This window comes from Cuculus canorus, chromosome Z, assembly GCF_017976375.1.
Source record: "Cuculus canorus isolate bCucCan1 chromosome Z, bCucCan1.pri, whole genome shotgun sequence".
NCBI classification, from domain to species: domain Eukaryota; kingdom Metazoa; phylum Chordata; class Aves; order Cuculiformes; family Cuculidae; genus Cuculus; species Cuculus canorus.
The window spans coordinates 9,163,170-9,180,156 of record NC_071441.1 but is presented as its reverse complement, the minus strand read 5'-3'; the positions used below and the strand labels follow the sequence as shown (position 1 = coordinate 9,180,156).

The 16,987-nt window shown below is 38.1% G+C and overlaps 1 protein-coding gene across 7 annotated transcripts in view; it reads right to left on the bottom strand.

Annotated features, from left to right (window-relative positions):
• Positions 1–5,749: 5,749 nt before the first annotated feature.
• The window catches only part of GPBP1 (GC-rich promoter binding protein 1), a 36,709-nt gene continuing 25,471 nt past the window's right edge, over positions 5,750–16,987 (bottom strand). For 3 of the 7 annotated variants that reach the window (XM_054054007.1, XM_054054008.1, XM_009555850.2), the window contains 6 exons: positions 16,207–16,391; positions 15,263–15,403; positions 14,692–14,856; positions 11,882–12,066; positions 8,952–9,054; positions 5,915–7,884 (listed from right to left, as the gene is read on the bottom strand). In XM_054054007.1, the coding sequence (XP_053909982.1) occupies positions 7,726–7,884; positions 8,952–9,054; positions 11,882–12,066; positions 14,692–14,856; positions 15,263–15,403; positions 16,207–16,391 (938 nt within the window). In that variant the 3' untranslated portion in view covers positions 5,915–7,725. Of the gene's footprint in view, positions 7,885–8,951; positions 9,055–11,881; positions 12,067–14,691; positions 14,857–15,262; positions 15,404–16,206; positions 16,392–16,987 lie in introns of all 7 variants that reach the window. The other 4 variants (XM_054054005.1, XM_054054006.1, XM_054054011.1 and 1 more) reach the window with 3 other exon arrangements.

Genomic DNA, 16,987 nt, shown 5'->3' with positions numbered 1-16,987 from the left:
ATCCAGGTCTCAGTCATATAAGAGCTTTGCAGTAGGACCAGGTACATGCTGAAAATCCTAGTAACAAGAACTTCTTCAAGACCAGAGAGGATAGCTAGATGCCATGGCAGAGAGGTCCAGAGACCTCCTCTCTGTGCTTTGAGCCAAGCTGCTATTCCCCACACCATTAACAATCGGGAAAACTAGCCATACGCATAATCACTGACCCCACGTACATTGATATGTGAGCATGACAGCAGCCAGCATATTGTTGCTCAGCTGTTTCTGCTTAACATTGAGCTCTTTCATCACTCAACACCAAAAAACATACGTCTTCACAGTTCTCTTTACCTTTTGTTCTTATTATTTCTTTAGAAATTATTTTCCACTCTTCATTTGAGCAGTCACTGCTCCAGCTTTCTCACTCCACCCTTACTCCTTCAAGCCAGTTCCAAATTTAACTGCTGCCACCTGTCATAGGGCATCCAGAGGAAAAAGCTAGGGAGTCCCTAGCTGGCATCTTCATCAACATCCTGCTCCCTCATCCCAGGAAGAACAGCTTCTGGGCCTTTTGCTATTGACTTGCTGCTCATACACCACAAAATCTGCCAACCGAAAGGTGAGGCCATCTGCCTTTCAGAATTCTTGATAGCAGCCAGACAAGAAAAAAGGACCTGCAGAAACACACAGATCTAGTCTACACTGCTAGTTTTGACCAATATATGAGTTCAGCCAAGCTGTGCATACTTTCAATTTCAAGTCAGTCAGACATCAGCATCATTTCCTTAGTGATCTGAACCTTTCCTTGCTCTTGCCCTACTTTAGCAGTAATGCACCCTTTAGGTAAAGGCACTTCTACACCCCAGGTTACTTGGAGGATGCCTTCATCTGCACCCACAGGACTATGAAATCCTTCAGGATTAAACTCCATCGTCTTTCGAAGTTAATTTTCCCATTCATTCAACCGGAAACTATTCTAACACCAAAACCACCTTTGTCAAGTGGCAAGAAAAAGGTATCCAAAGAAAATTAAGGTCAAGCACTTAGAAGATGAGAAATACTGAAGGCGAGGAAGCACAAACCTACACAACTTTTCAGCCCTTGCAGGTATGCATTATGTTTTAGCCTTCAATTGCATAAGCACACATCACTCACCTGGCAGGACACTTGCCTTACCCAGTATTTTGTTTTTACTTAACACGTCACCCATGCTGTACACTAAATCCAGAACTTTTTCCCTCCCTATAAATGTTGCTTCTGGTACTCTTGTACTGAGCCCTCCACCAACATTAACTTACCTTCATATCCGTATGGTTAGCCCACGATATGATCCATTTTCTCCAAGTAAGTCACCAAGATTAAGATAAAAACTTTCAGAAACATCCACTAAAATCACCATCTTGCTTGCTTATTGCTTAACCTGGCACATCCTGACCAGTTTTATGTTGTCTCAACATACAGGAAAAAAAAAAGTAGAAGAGACGTAAGAGAACCACATCAAATCTCTACATGAATCATCTAAGATTTTCACTTTCTTACAGTGCAGTTGCATAATACCAGATCATGACATGCAGAAAAATTTATCTGTAATCTCCCAACACAAGACTGGCAACGAAGAGACGGGGAGAAACAATTTAAAGGAGTCCAAAGACAAGACTCCCCTTCAGCTACACTATCTGGACATAAACTAATTGCAGACCTTTCTTTTCAAAATGAGGGGCTTATGTCCCCTCCTGTTCATTCCCATTTACTCGTGTCACTGAAATTACTTTTCCTCCTTTTGCCATTGTGTTCTTCCCAGTTCTAACTACTTTTCTCCTGCCTGCTGGGCTCTGCCACCCTGCAGCTGCATCCGCAGTGACCTGGTCAACCAGGGAATACCAGTCCCACCAAATTAAGCATTAGTCAGTTAAGTGACTGTGAACAGATATTTTCAGTGGAAGCATGAAGTAGCCATAATCACAGCCAGTATCACCAGTTCCAGCTGTGAGGTGTTCATTTTTCAGTAGTTTCATTAAAAAAAGACTAAAAATGAAATTATACTGATTCATAGCTTAACTGGAACATTCAGATATTTCCAGATTGCATTTTGGAATAACTAATTCATTAATGTCAACTAAGAAAATAGTTTTATTGTGTACAAAGACTATTTGTGCATGCCCACTTTGGAGAAAAACAATGGAAAAAAAAAAGGAGCAGAGAAAGATGCTCATGTGAGGACTTAGTAAAATACCAGTGTATTTTACATTCACAATCAAGCTTCTTTTTGAAATAGCTTTCCAAAGCATACAGAAGTATTTATCAGCTTTGGGTAATGACGTGTTTACAGCTCAGTGTAAACACTGGCTTGATTCAGTAGGCTGCTTACAGTACATGCCAGTTCCTTACAGACCAGCTCATTTCCAGCACTACTCTTTCAAGTAGTATGCCTTGTTACCTAAAGTGCTGTTACAGGACAAACGCAAGCCTGGTCATTAATGAAGGAGCCCTTCAGCCTGGCTATAATTTAATATCTATAAATTCTGTGCAAAAAGTGAAAAATACACATAAGAGCCACCCATAACACCAACAGGTACAAATTACAAGCTCTGAAAATAAGTTATTGCTTACAAGTCTACACTATCACCTTCTATTACATTCATGCGTACATGTATGTCAGATGACTCAGAGCTTGATAATTTTTCATCTGTCCATAATGCAGTCACCTTAGCTCAGATCAGATGCTCCGTAACTTGCTGAAGATGGTTCCACCTCAGCAGTCTTGCAAAAGGAAGCAACGAGAGATGGAAGATGCAAAGATTAAGATAGCACAGAGCTCCCAGACACCAAGACAGCAAATGATGTAAGGATCAAAAGGAAGCCACTGTACCAAAGACACCACACTAGCATAAGCAGGATCAAAGCTCCACATCATGTCCTGCTATTGGCTATATTGAGTAAGAGATGGGAGGAAAAGTTACATCACCTTAGTGCTCAACTGAGAGCACTAAGACAACAGCGGATGCTGTCTGGCTTCAGAGCAGTCAGGAGCTGTCAGTTGGCATGTGATGCATAGAGGCCCATGTCAGAATCTATAGGCTTCATAGATAGCAACTCAGGATAGCACAGTCGTTACTTAGTCCAGTAACCTAGCAAAATGCAGTAGTTCAGGCTACCAGGTTGCTCCAGGTTCATCTCTCAAGCATTTGCAATTTCTTGCATCAGTTCTCAAGTCTGACTCCTCCCTTGCAAAGCAGGAGTGCGCTTTCCTTTGCTTCTCATGCTCAAGCTCTGTAGTGCCTTGCTTAGTACCACCAGAACCAATTATGTCCCCATATCTCCTAAGGGAAACTCAAGTTCTCTCATACTGACCCAAGCTCTGCAAGCCTGATGTGCAGATGCTTCTGTCGGACATCAGCAATCATACCAGCTGCCAAAAATACTCCTTTCCACTTCAGCACTCCATCTTTGATCTGGATAGGATAGGGAAGTAACAAGTATTTGTCCTGCATTATTGAATGTCATTTCTTTCTAACAATCACACTATTGTCAGGGGAATAAATAGCTGCTTACTAAAAGGATGTCCAAGGAAGATGTATATGGAACGAAACCTAAACACCACGGATACTCTCAGGTACCTTTACAAGGAACTTAAGAAATGCATGCCACTATAGATACTGTAAAACTCACATCTGTATTAGATGACCAGATTTGCACAAGACTGCGCAATTGAAACAGGCTTTGGTAAGCACTGAATTCACTATCAGAGCAGTTACACTCTGCTGACCAGCAGAACAATAGTACTAATTTTTCTTTAGTCTGCCCTTCTTAGATGGTAACACACTAAGAGAACCTACAATCTGTTTACATATCCCAAGTCCAAACCGCCAGAGACAGAAGTTCTATATGTACCTACGCCTCAGAGACAGATTGCCTCACAAATTGCTACCAGTGCTGGTTTAACAAATGCATTGCCAGCTACCTCTAGGGAAGGCTGAAGAGAGATCCAGGGAATGAAACAAAGCTCATAATAAAGTGCACTGATGACTACAAATAAAAGCATGAGGAAAACTGCCCAGCAAGTCAGCACATGTATCATCCTAACAATAGTTCTTGTTCCTAACAACAATTCTTGATGCACAACAGTGATAATCCTTATTCAGACCATAAGCTCTCTGCAGCTGTGTGAAGTGCCTCAGCCACTGCCTATCAGAAAATATGGAAAAACAAAGACACCCTTGACTAAACTCTCCTTCCAGCTTGTAGAAGCCAGCGGTTTAAATGTACTTACGAAGAACAGATATTCTTTAAAGAAGAAACACTAAAATAAAGGTCTTCAGCATAAATAATTCCTCCACCCCATCTCAGCAACTGCATGAGAAAAAAAAATAACTTCTTTCGCATTTGATAACATTTCTCAAATACTGAGATGACAAGCAGAAAAAAAAACTCTACTTCAGAATTTTGATTTAGTCCAATATGCACCAATGGACAGGTTTCCTGCCATTAACACTCTTCAGGAAAGACAACTGGCTTCTCTTGCCAGTTAAAATAGAAAAAGTCCCTGTTCAGATCAGTGAGGAAGACATCTGGTCATTCAAGATCAGGCAACGCAGGACCAGCTCCCTACGTAAAGCATAGGTACCCTTCAATCCCATCAGCAGACACAGAGGGCAACATCACTACAGATCAAAAGATCAGTGTGTGATTCATCACTCATCCTCCTTTTTGAAAAAGGTTGCAAAGGGGAACCAGGAAGATATGGTTCCCTGCCAACAGACAGGATCAAAGAGAAACAGCAATGCCTGCGAATCACACAGCAGTGCCATATCTGCATGAAGTAATCAGCGATCACTGTCACAGAAGTCAAGCTCTTTGAGCCCAGCACTGCCAAACTATCTCAGTCAGATGTTCTTTAACTTACAAAGCTAGCAAAAACCTTGTGCACTACTACTAAGTAAATGCACAAGCTTAATCCAACAACTTCTAAAGCCTTTAATGCAGACGTCCTTGATGGTGTTTAATCTGCTCAAGCAGAAAAATAAGAGAGGATCTATCCTGGGAACGGATCATGGTTAAGTTTACCAGAGCAGAGAAAGGCTAATGAACGACTAAAAATGCCCTGGCAAAGGAATAAAGTCAAAGACAGGAAAAGTTGCATTGTTACATACTAGAGAATCAGATTTCATTCTGCTTTACATCCTCAAACACCGAACAAAAGGGAGGGGGACAACACAAAAGAATGCTTTCATATATTTTATGGAAGTAAGATATGAAAGCCAAACCTTGTTTCAAGTGGCATTTCCCAGGAAAATAAAAAACGAAAACTCAACTGAAAACAAGATTTCCTCAATGAGTGACTAAACAAAAGGTTTCTGAAGGTGGACAGAGCATGGACCAGTCCACTACTCAGCTTTGCCCTCAGTAAATATAACATAAGGCAATCCAATTCCTCAGCAGAAATCAAAGCTTCCCCACCTCTATACTGGAGTGAATAGCAAACTGATGTAACAGAGCAGTCAGATAACCGTTTAAGCTAAAGGCTATGCAAACTTCTGACGTGAGTCTCTGAACTAGCAAAACGGAGCGCTGCATAGGACTAGAACCGAATCTAGAGATATCGGCTGGTTAAGCCTACATACCCACACATCACACCACAGTATCAAACACACCAGACTTTAGTAATGCAAACTCGGAGTAATTGTGTCATATGTATAGAGCCAGGATAAACAACACAAAAGCTACAAGACAAGCTGCCACTCACTTCTTTTCTGTAAGTTACAAAGGCTGAGAAAGTATTTCATTTTGCAAAGCAAAATCACTGCTCAATTCCTGTTATCTCCTTGGCTCACAACTTGTTATAACCAATGCTTCAGTTATTGCAAAACAGAAGTACTAAGTATAACTATTATTTCTACTTTGTCTACAGCAAATTTGCTCAATCAGAACCTGTAAACTTACCAAGTATATATACTTAGTGTAATCCTTCTTTATTTACAGCATTTTCCCAAAGCATTAAGTACAGAGGTGATGCTTGTAGGTAAGCTGAATAAAGAGGAGGGAAAAAATCTAAATCCTGCTTTCAGAAATACCAAGGCAAAAGTTTTCACTCGGTAATAAAAACAGTAAGTAATTAGGATAGGCAGAAGATCCTGCTCATAGGATGCAAAAAACAAAACAAAGAGACTACACCAAGATATCAAAGTTCATAAAAAAACCTGCAGAAGATGGGAAGGAAACTGTGTAAGGCATAAAGGTATGAAAGACTTCATTTACTGATATGGCACATTGTTATCCCCTTTTAAATTTATATGAGAAAATGGCGTATTTCAAGTGCCAAAATTAGTTACACAAACGTGCATGCCTGTTCCAAGAACAGAAAACTATTTGAAGTAATAAAAGCAAAAATAAAAAGAAACATAACACCTTTACTCCAAAGCAGGTAGATATTAACTTGTAAAAAAAGGCGTTTTTCCTAAAGTTAATGTTTTTTTCCCAAAGTTAAATATGGACAAAAGCTCAGCTTTATATATATTTTTGCTTCAGACTTCTAAATTGCAAATTACTTACTGTAAGGCATAATAAAATTCAAAACCATCTTGAAATGAGTGTATACATATATATATATATATATAAGCTATATTCTGATATATATGTGACATCTCCGAGAGCAGTTGTGCTTAAGAATTAATGCTATATAGATTGTATAATCCTGGGTGAAAATATTTAAAGAACTAAAATTAATCAGATAAAACTATAAATAATACAATATTGTTTTTTAAATGTGCGAACACAAAAGTTTGACACAAAATAAGCAAAAGAGACACTTACTGCATAGATATACTTCTGTTGCTATAAAAGCAAGATCTGGTGGTAAAAATATTTTTATGCAGTCACTGCTGCCACAGTATGTATATTTAACATAAATGCAAATAAAACTTAGCAGAGTTAAAAACAATACCCTTCATGCTGTGCACTTAGACAATACTCTATACTCAGTTTATTTTCCATGTAGTGGACAAATCCAGTCAGTGTCATTTTTATGCATTTGAATAGTAAAATCAAAGTACTTATTTTCCCAAAAGAAATGTGTTCACTGTGAGAATACTGGGTTTCGCAATACCTCGTGCTTTCCATTTAAAGGTTAATTCTAGAAATTTGGAACTAACATCAGGGTCTTTTGCCATTAATGACTACACTACAAACGGCTAAAGAGCAGTTATGTGTGGAAGAAGCAGCACAGTAAAACAGCACAATAAAGGAAAAGAGTTTTAGTGCACTTTGCTTTTTTTAGCCAACATCCTACATTGCCCTTTTTGCCTACATATTGGACTCAAGGATTTCCACTGTAAGCAATAAATGACTTGGCAAGCAAAACACTGTGTCAAGCTGCCTTTTTTGCCCTGTTAAGGACTTCGACATTTTAAGACAGAAGCTTTGCCAGACATTACACAATTCTTTGTTTTTATTATTAAATGAGAAAGTCTGATTTGTTACATTGTCACATTGCTAGTCAGGAATGCTTCAGTGATGAAGAAAGTCAATGCTGGGTCAACTCAAGTCCTCATTCTACAACATTCCTTTACAAAGAAATTACAGTAATGTTCAACACGTCCGACACAACATTCCTGGCTTTCTTCAGAGAAAAGTCACGTAAGTCTTCCTCTAGCGGGCATGTTACTAAATAAATTTGGAATTTTTTTTGGACAACACATCCCCAAACTTCCATGAGATCAGAATGGGCTTCTACAGATGTAACAGAAGTCTTCACACATCATCATCATCTGATGTATCACTGCTGCTTGTCTCAGAATCCTCATTCTCCACTGCAGGTTTGAAAGTGCTGTTTTTCCAGGGGCTAAATTTGAAATCACAGATGAGGCCATTTTTCAAAATGCCATTTTTCCGAAGACCATTTTTTTGTAACTGAAACAAGAAAATAGGACGTTTTCAGAGAAAGAAAAAGCTAAACAAAACAATCGGTTGCATTTCAACATTCTCTACATCTTCATCTCTAGGCTACTGCAGATCCACAACACTACCTTCTTACATACACACAACAAAGGAAAATGTCCTTAGGAGCCTTCATTTCTGGGCCAACCACCTGTATCCAAGTGCTTCCAATTGTGCTAAGTGTCTGTGGTCAGCAAGAGTTTACATTCTTCTCACCAACTTCCTCAGACTTCTTGCCCCAGTGACCCCTCCTCCTCCCACATGGCCTCTGCTGCAATGCAGTCATTCTTCCACAGTTCTGCAAACATCTGTGCTAAAAAGGGCAGGGTTTTTGATAAGGAAGGAGTTGAAAGAATAGAAGCAGTAGGAAGGAACAGTTATACCAACCTGTCTACCTGATGGAGCTGGAAAGCCAAAGACACTAGAGAGAAAGGAAACAACTGATTCTACAACAAGAAAGGAAGTATTCCATTTCTACAGATAGTGCAGAAGCTGGGCAGCAAGCCAAGCATTTAAGAGTTTTATATTCCAAATGCTCTAATCAACAGGTGTACGGCTAAACCTATGGAAATACCAAATGAACCAAATGTTCATATTTAACATGGCTCAAGATTCTGCCTTCCAGCCTTTCCTGACACTATCGGTCATGTCCATATTTTCTTTTCCAACTTCGTTAAGAATGAACTAATTTCAAAGAGAGAAAATTCAGATTTTGGAGAACCAAAGAAAATGCACAGAAAGACTGAAAGAAAATTTCCTTTCCTCAGGCTAAGCTGAGGAGCTGGAAAGCCTAAGCAATTCTACTACCAGAAATACTGAAACTACTCAGCAGCACTCGTCTGCCCTTGACTTGATATTTCAAGAATAGGCCTTACCTACAATAAGCACTTTCCCCCTATCTTTTTAAAGTAACTATTCTCCCAAAGCACAATATGGAATAGTAACATCCTGAACCATCAAAATCACTGCAGATAATCCTCAAAGGAAGTCATTTAGGGAAGCAAGTACAAGTTGATAATGGAACATTAAGTTATTGTTACCTGCTCACTAATGACTCGGAACTCCCTCATCTCATCCTCTGTTAGTGGAGCACATGTTTCATCATTTTCACTGTCCTCCTGCCAGCCCATCTCCTTTAACAACCTTCAATTTAAAAAGGACAACATTAAGGAATTTGCTACACACACTCAGACATTTCAAGCTCTGCCTACATATGTGTCTCAAGATCTGTAGCAAACGGATTAATCAGTCCATAATTTTTTCTTTTAACAAACTCTTACATAAAAGTAACACATATAAACGTTGGGAAGTTTTTACGTGCTTCACAGATGACCCTGCTTTACCACTACAAGAGGTAAAAACTGTACCTTCATTTTAAGGCGAGAAATCTGTGTCAGGTGGAAAAGTAAGAATGTATTTCCTTTACATAACTGCTCTGGTGGAGCAGCAGTGCACTCAGTCAAAAACGGTATGAAGACACGAAGACTCACAGTGAGGGAATCTGCACAACTTTTTCCTGGGTAACAGAGTAGCTATGAGACATATTGGCAGTGTCCCTCCATGGGAACCAGTTAAGGATGCAATGGCCCTATATAGTTTCTTTTTTCTAGCATATGCTAATGTCAGAGCCAGGACAGACTTCTTTGCAACTGAGTCTCGCCCAATGGCAGATGCTGATATTTCAGCACTGTCAGACTGCAACTGGGTGTGGGGTTTTGGTATAAAAGTAGGAAAAGAAGCAACAGATTCCTCTTCTGACTAAGGTAGATATATCCAAAGCTGCAATAATCTGTGTTTCTTGATGCAATAATGTGTTTTTAGCTGGTTCCAGAAGTGAGTCAGCAGTATCTAAGCAGGAGAAAGTGGTTTTACATGTGAATATGCTGTGAAAACAGGGGTTATCTCAGGATGAAGATGCTCAGACATTTAACAAAAAAGGTAGTAAGTTCTCTTGCTGCAAAGTATTTGCCAAAAGGATCAGCACCTTCTTCAGGCAAACTATGCATCTGTTCATCTTAAATGTTACAGGAGGTTAAAGCTATTTGATAAAAAATTAGGAGATTTCTAAAGTAAATATATATAAAGTATATAAAAAGCATGTCCCAGAACTGACAAGAAACTGACCCCTGGAGCTGAAGAATGATGAATATATTAAAATAAGGAAGTAAGATGAACTCACAGCTCACACCATGCGCCAGGTACTTCATTTAGCCAGATATCAACAAAAAAACCCATAACCCTCCCCACAAAGAACTCTAGGTCTGAGTAGAGTGCATGTGTGTTGGGCAAACCTGCAGGTGACCAATGACACCAATGACTGCTGTTAGCACCCTCATAAAATCACAGAATTGTAGAAGGAGAAGGGGAGAAATACTCCTTTAAAACAGTTAACAAGACAATAACAGAAATGGAGATTAGATCTTCCATCACAGTCGATACCCAAACTGGACAATGCAACAGCCATGAACAATTAAATACTCAGAAATGAGCAGAAATAATATGCAAGTAATCCAAAACTCTCTTTCAAGAGAATATGTGCACTTGTGTAGACACGCAAAAGATTTGCAAAGCCAAATGTAGCTCAATGATGGTTATATTTTTGGCAACAATAATTTGAGTTAGAAAGATTTACTGCAACCAAGATAAGACATTAACAGTGTTACGTACAAAAAAGGGAATAGTAACAGAAGTCCTGTTAATGTAAATAAAATGTAGAGCAATGACCAACTTCGAAGCAACACTGTCTGGTTAGCAGGACCACTGTCCTTTTAAAATTACATTAGGCTTCTAGAATGGTTACAAGCGTGAACTACACCAATAGGATACCTGTATGATGGAAACTTCTGCAGCTACATATTGTACAAAATGTGGCAGTACTGTTACTAGGCGCACACAAGTATCTTGTGAATTAAGCTGGTTGCTTCAAGTCCAGTTTACCACAAAAAGGTTTACCATAACATTTGTCTATATGTGTGCAGAGGTCACAGCCAAAGGGCTGGGACAGTATGGAGATACAGCCTCTCTGGGATACCACAAAAGATACTTGCCCAGAAATGCTATGAAGGCCATTCAAAGTTGTTGAACTGAAAAATAAGAGTTAAATTTGACTCCTATCTTCTAGTTGAAAAATTGTCAGCAGCAGCCTCCACTGGCCAAAAATTCCTGTCTCCATAGCCAATGGTGGAACAAAAGGAAGAGAGCAGGGTGCACCTCACTCTTCATACTTGTGAGGCATAAAAGGACATTAAAGTTTCATCTGCAGGTAATAGAAAGTGAAAGTTCTCTAGTCTAATGTATACATAAAGTCTATCACAAAAAAAAAAAAAACCCCACAACTCAACTATCTAATCTATCACCACAATTTTGTAGTTGCCAGAAAGAGTAAGAGTCTGACAGAGCTCATGACAAGCGCACCTCCAGATTTAGCTGCGATTTCTCAGCAGCATCATTCTCCTCTCTACCAGTTGCTACTGCAGTTCAGAATTGTTCCAATCCTTTCTTGTAGTTGCCTTCTCTTATTTCCAGTGCGTTATCTTGTGATACCACTGACAGCGACAACTAGTCAGCTACAGAAAATTAAGTGGTTTAACAGTGAGGAAGAAACCACTGACTTTAAGTAAGATACAGCATTCAAAGTTATTATCAATACCAGTAACAATTACATGCATTGTTCCGCCTACACAAGTAGGCCAAAATCAGAGGGATTAAGTCACTACACAGTTTGCTTTCTTTCTTTATAAGGAAACACAGTGAATTTCTAGTAAAACAAGTTTAAGTCAGCACGTAAGTGTAGAAGAAAAAAAGTAAACGCTATGTTAAATTATTACATGCCTAAAAGTTAGACTTTGACAGTACTATGTAAGCATTTCATGTGTTCTCAGTTTTCACATTCTGATTCTGAACTAGTGAGAATTTATGACATGCTCGCTTACCATGAAGGAACAATCTCTGTATCATATGAAGTACGTACCTATGTTCTGCCTCAAGTGAGCTTGAAAGAACAACTGTCTGAGGGAAACCTGAAGATCGAATGATCTGTTGAGATGTAATTGAATCATTGCCATTCTCTTGTGGAATTTCATTTTCAAAGTTCCGGTTTATATCTCTCTCATGATGAGGGCTGTTGCTGTTATGCAAGTTAAAGGATTCATCATCCTGTTAAAAATAATGGTATGTTACAAAGTTTAGAAGTAAATTCCAATCACAAGTAAATATCTGCAAGTGCTGCAATTCAGTGATTCCACTTAATCTATATTTAAATGAAGGTACTTAATATTCCTTCGGCTAATACTAATTTGGTTCACACTTCTAGAGTTTGCAATACCTGGATACCACAGAAATCTTGAGTTATGTCACTGATCAAGTAATGTAGAAAGCAATTCCCATACACTGCATCAAACTTTTTTCTACAAAGTTTCAAACCTATCTTAATATTCAAACTTAAGCTGCCTTTCATACTTAAGAGAAAGAACAGACTGAACTCATAAATAATGTTCCTAATTAAATATCAGAGCCACACGTGTCAGGATAAGTTTGAAAGCATGAGTCCTCAAGTCTCCTTCAATTAAGGGGCAGTTCACAGCCAACACACCATAACAACCAGACTCAGCTGCCACAAGGTCAGGTAGACTGGATAGCGTTCTTTGAATGCAGATAACTTTCTCTGCACGTATGCACTAACCACAGAGTTTCTCAGACTGTTGTGAACAGCAACTGTAACTTACTAGCCATGAAGTATGAACTACGAAAAAAATTTATTTAGAAAGCCAGCTGTTCAGGTTCACTCAAATATTAAAAGCTCTTTAGTCCTACAGACCAGAGATATTTCTTTTTATTATACTCATTCAGCAACCTGTAATTCTTATTCAGTAATAAGCCAAATAGACTCAGAAGTCTGCAAAAACACAGAGGAGAGTAGAAACATTATCAGACAGTCATGCACTTGTAAGAAACTACACTTCAGAGTCCAGGATCGAGACAATCATCATCATTTCCACCCCCAATCAGTGTTGTATGCTTCCAGTATATACGCTTCCATATATGTTTCCGATATTTTAGAAAGCTCAGCAATTTCTTAACAATAAGTATCCCAGTAAAGATGCATTACGCTGTTAAACCATATACCTGAAGAATACATCTCAGATTATCAAAGAGAATTCATAAAAATATTAAACCATTTTAATACATAGGGTAAAAGAGCCAAGCAGGATTTAACTGCTGGCGATGATTTGCCTCATTATTTCAGAGGTGAAATCTGCCACCACAGGCCTTAAAACTCCATCAACAGGAACACATTATAGTAAACTGTTGTGCAGCTATCTTGCCATCCACTCAGCTGCACATTATATCTCCTACTGATGATCATGAAAATGAATGTTTGAAGTAGGACAACTATTAGCTACACAGTTTTTTAACACCTTTTCACAACTGTTAGTGAAACAGCAGTGGCAGGGAAAAAGGAAGCATGCACTTACTAACAATTACTCCAGGCTACATCTACGCACACCTGCCCAAGGATATTTAACTTCCACTACTACAAGTCTTTTTTGGGCTTGTTTGTTTGTTTTTAAATACACTTGCTTCCGAAAAAATCAGCTGTGTACAACATGACAGCCAAAAGCATTTGACACATGTCAGAGACATTCTGAACTCATGACAACTTCAGGAAATTAAGCCCCCACCAAATTCAGAATATTATTTCCAGAATTCTGAAGCTCAGGACAGTATTTCCCAATATCTTTTTAATCTTAAATCAATATCTTTGTGTATTTCTTAAACATACATGAACAACATCACCCTCAACACCTATCTTGGGTGCCACAGAATGCCTAATGGTAAAATACAGACCTTTAAGTCTTCACATACAGCTATGTTGCACCAGACTTAATTTTGCTTGTAAAAGGAACAGGGTCCAAAAAATCAATCCTACTTATATGACCAATGCACACTGGCACTGCTTCTTTTTTAACACCTCAGAATCTGAATAAAAATTCCTCAAAACCATTTACTTATCTGGCTGATTTGTAATTTACGTGTATTTTTTGTTTCATTAAAACAGTTTAACATACTCTTGTTTAGTGAACAGGTTTGACATCACCTCATCTTCAATAATGCAACACTTATGTTCACTTGGATTATGTATACTAACTATGCTAATGGCTTATTAGTGACTGGTAGCACTGACACAAATTTTCTGGTGCCAGCCAAGCACTGCATAAACAAATCCAGATTGAAAGAAATCTGGCACATTACAGACAGATAGTATAGGCCTCCATGTTCTCTCAGCTAGGATTTAAAAACACATTCTTATAGGCATAAGCTGAACTACTGCTTCTATGACTACACTATAAATAAAGAACTTCTGGCTACCTAAACACTAGTTAGAAAGGAAATGGTTTGAGAAGCAGAACCAAGATTTTCCATTAATTGTTTTGTAGGATAACTAACAGCCAAGCAGTGAAATACTGCCCTCCACAAAGATTAAGTTAGTATACTGAGCTTAATTTATTCTTTTTATTGTTCCTAAAGACACAGAGGTACCTTAGCTATCAACATGTATTAATACATACTTCAGAAACTAAAAAAGAAACTACTAAGCAGCACTGGTGGACAAGTAGTACTTGAAACAATTTTTCAAATTCATCAAAATCTTAATTCCTTTCCTTCATTTAGAGATACAAGACCAAGACTTAACAGCTTTTTGTAGCCATATAAAAAGTAGTTTACGGTTTGTCTAAAGACTACTACTGCTAGATCTACAATAGGGATAAACAAAACTACCTTCTCTTGCCCAGCATGATTCTCATCTTCATGACCCTCTTCCACTCTATCTCGTTTCAATGCTTTCAAAAATTCACTCTTCTTATCAGTCCGCATTCTTGTCAATTTTGTTAAACGAGGTTGACCAACTTTGTCAACAGGAGATGAAGAATTTGATCGATTACACTAACAGGAGTCAGAAGAAGAATCATAGAATATTCATTTAGAAGACTTTGAATGGAGACAGAAAAGACACACCCCACTGCGGCACCTTTTAGTTTCAGGTATCATATACATCCACAATCAAAAGCAGAGGGAGCATATTTGTATTTCTGCACATACAGTTCTTACACGTAAGCCCACAGATGCAGGTTTATGGCAGAAAGCTAAAAAGCACCATTTTTACTCCAAATCAAACCCAAAAAGAAAATTGTGCAGTACTTAAAGGTCAGTGATGTGCCTTCCACACTTCCCACACATTAACTTTAAAAGCTCTTATTTAATACTATCCTGCATAAAACTCACTGATCCCCTTATCAAACCAAAATTAAGAACTTTCTAGATTTCATAAAAAATACAGACATTGCTTTACCTCTTTCACTGAATTTTGTGATACAGTAAATGGCTTCGCAGTCGATTTGAAAGGACTGAAATTGCCAACACCATATGCAGATTCATGAGGAAATGGATTCCCAAGTTTATTTTCTTTTGCTTGGATTTTCCACTGTGTAGGCTAAACAAAAATTTAAACAGAACTTTAAAGAGTCATTACCTACAACAGAATTCTTTTCAGGAATTTTTAGAGAAATGATTAAGTGAAAGCAAATCATAACTACAACCATAATTTAGTGCAAATATCTGTTTTCTTCTGAAAAGTAGACTGTTTATGAGCAATTCATCCACTCAAAATACTGTTCACATTTTTTTCAATAAAGACTACAATTTTGAAACAATTAAGACCTTCTTATTTGAGGTACTAAGAATCAACATATGAGTCTAAAACCACTACTTTCAGCTGTTGAAATGTACAATGTTATCGTTAAAAACCACTCCATCATATGTTATCAGGAGCACACAAAAACTCCTGAAACAAAAATCAAAATATGAACACGGAAAAATGCATTTGGGTAGGGAACCAGAATGACACTTACAGGTTGCAACATCATCTCTATCAACACTTAGGATAAATTCTGAATTTATTTTGATGCTGACTACATCTCTCCATTGAGTATCTATTTTTCTGTTAAAATCATATATATAAAAGGCACTGCTACTCCACAAGTTAAAAACATCCCTTTCACTTGGACAGCCCTTGCACTTCTCAAAAATCAGAGAGACACAACTGCAGTACAGTCTAAAAAAAGAAAAAAGAGAAAAAGTAGTTTCTGCTCATTTTTGGGATGCACTGCACTTAGCAAGAGTTGAAAGCATATTACGCTAGCAATAGTAGTCTCGGGGGTGAAATACAGCACATTCAGAATTACAGCATGATTTTTTTTCAGCATGTTGTTCATACCACAGATAATCAAGTCTCACCTTTAAAGGTGGATTAACAGGTTTAGGAACTAATCCTTTATAAACACTTGTGCCAGTTCCATTCCTTATTGGTTGTGAATGAAGACTTCCTAATACTGGGAATCCAGATATCTGCAGTTCTTTTGTACTCCCTTTTTTAATGACCAGCATTCTTGGAGATCTAGATTTTGGATTCAAAGGGTACTCTGGAAAAAAAAAGAAGTGTGTGTGTGTATATATACATGTATACACATATCTCTGTGTGCGTATACAATCTTAAGTTTTTAATTCACAGGGTACTGGATAGCTACACAATCCAGAGCAAACAGGCATAAATCAGCACCTTAGCCCAGTATTAGCTTCACAGATAACGCATTGTGGAAACCTGGATAAGCACAGGTTCTGTTCCATTTTCTATGATCATCATTTGTAAAATATTTCACTTGACAATGCATGTATTTTCCTTTTGGCAAGCAAAGATATTTTTCAAAAAAGCTAGACACACAGTTCTTGTTTGCGAATCTAAAAACCAAAGGTTATTCGTTGTTGATATGTTATCTATTCTTCAAAAGCGATTATGAAATTTCCTATATCCCTTCAAAGGCACTAAAAGAATAATTACTTTTATTAACAGCTGAGTTTAGAGCTAAATGCTTCTTACTAAGGCTCTATAAACATGAAACCAGAGATGCATACTCCTCCAGACCACAGCAATGGCCAGTTTCTCTATCTCTATGCCTCGGAAGGGCGTAACAGAACACATGACACTTACAACACTCCCAAGTTCAAGAGAGCCTCAATT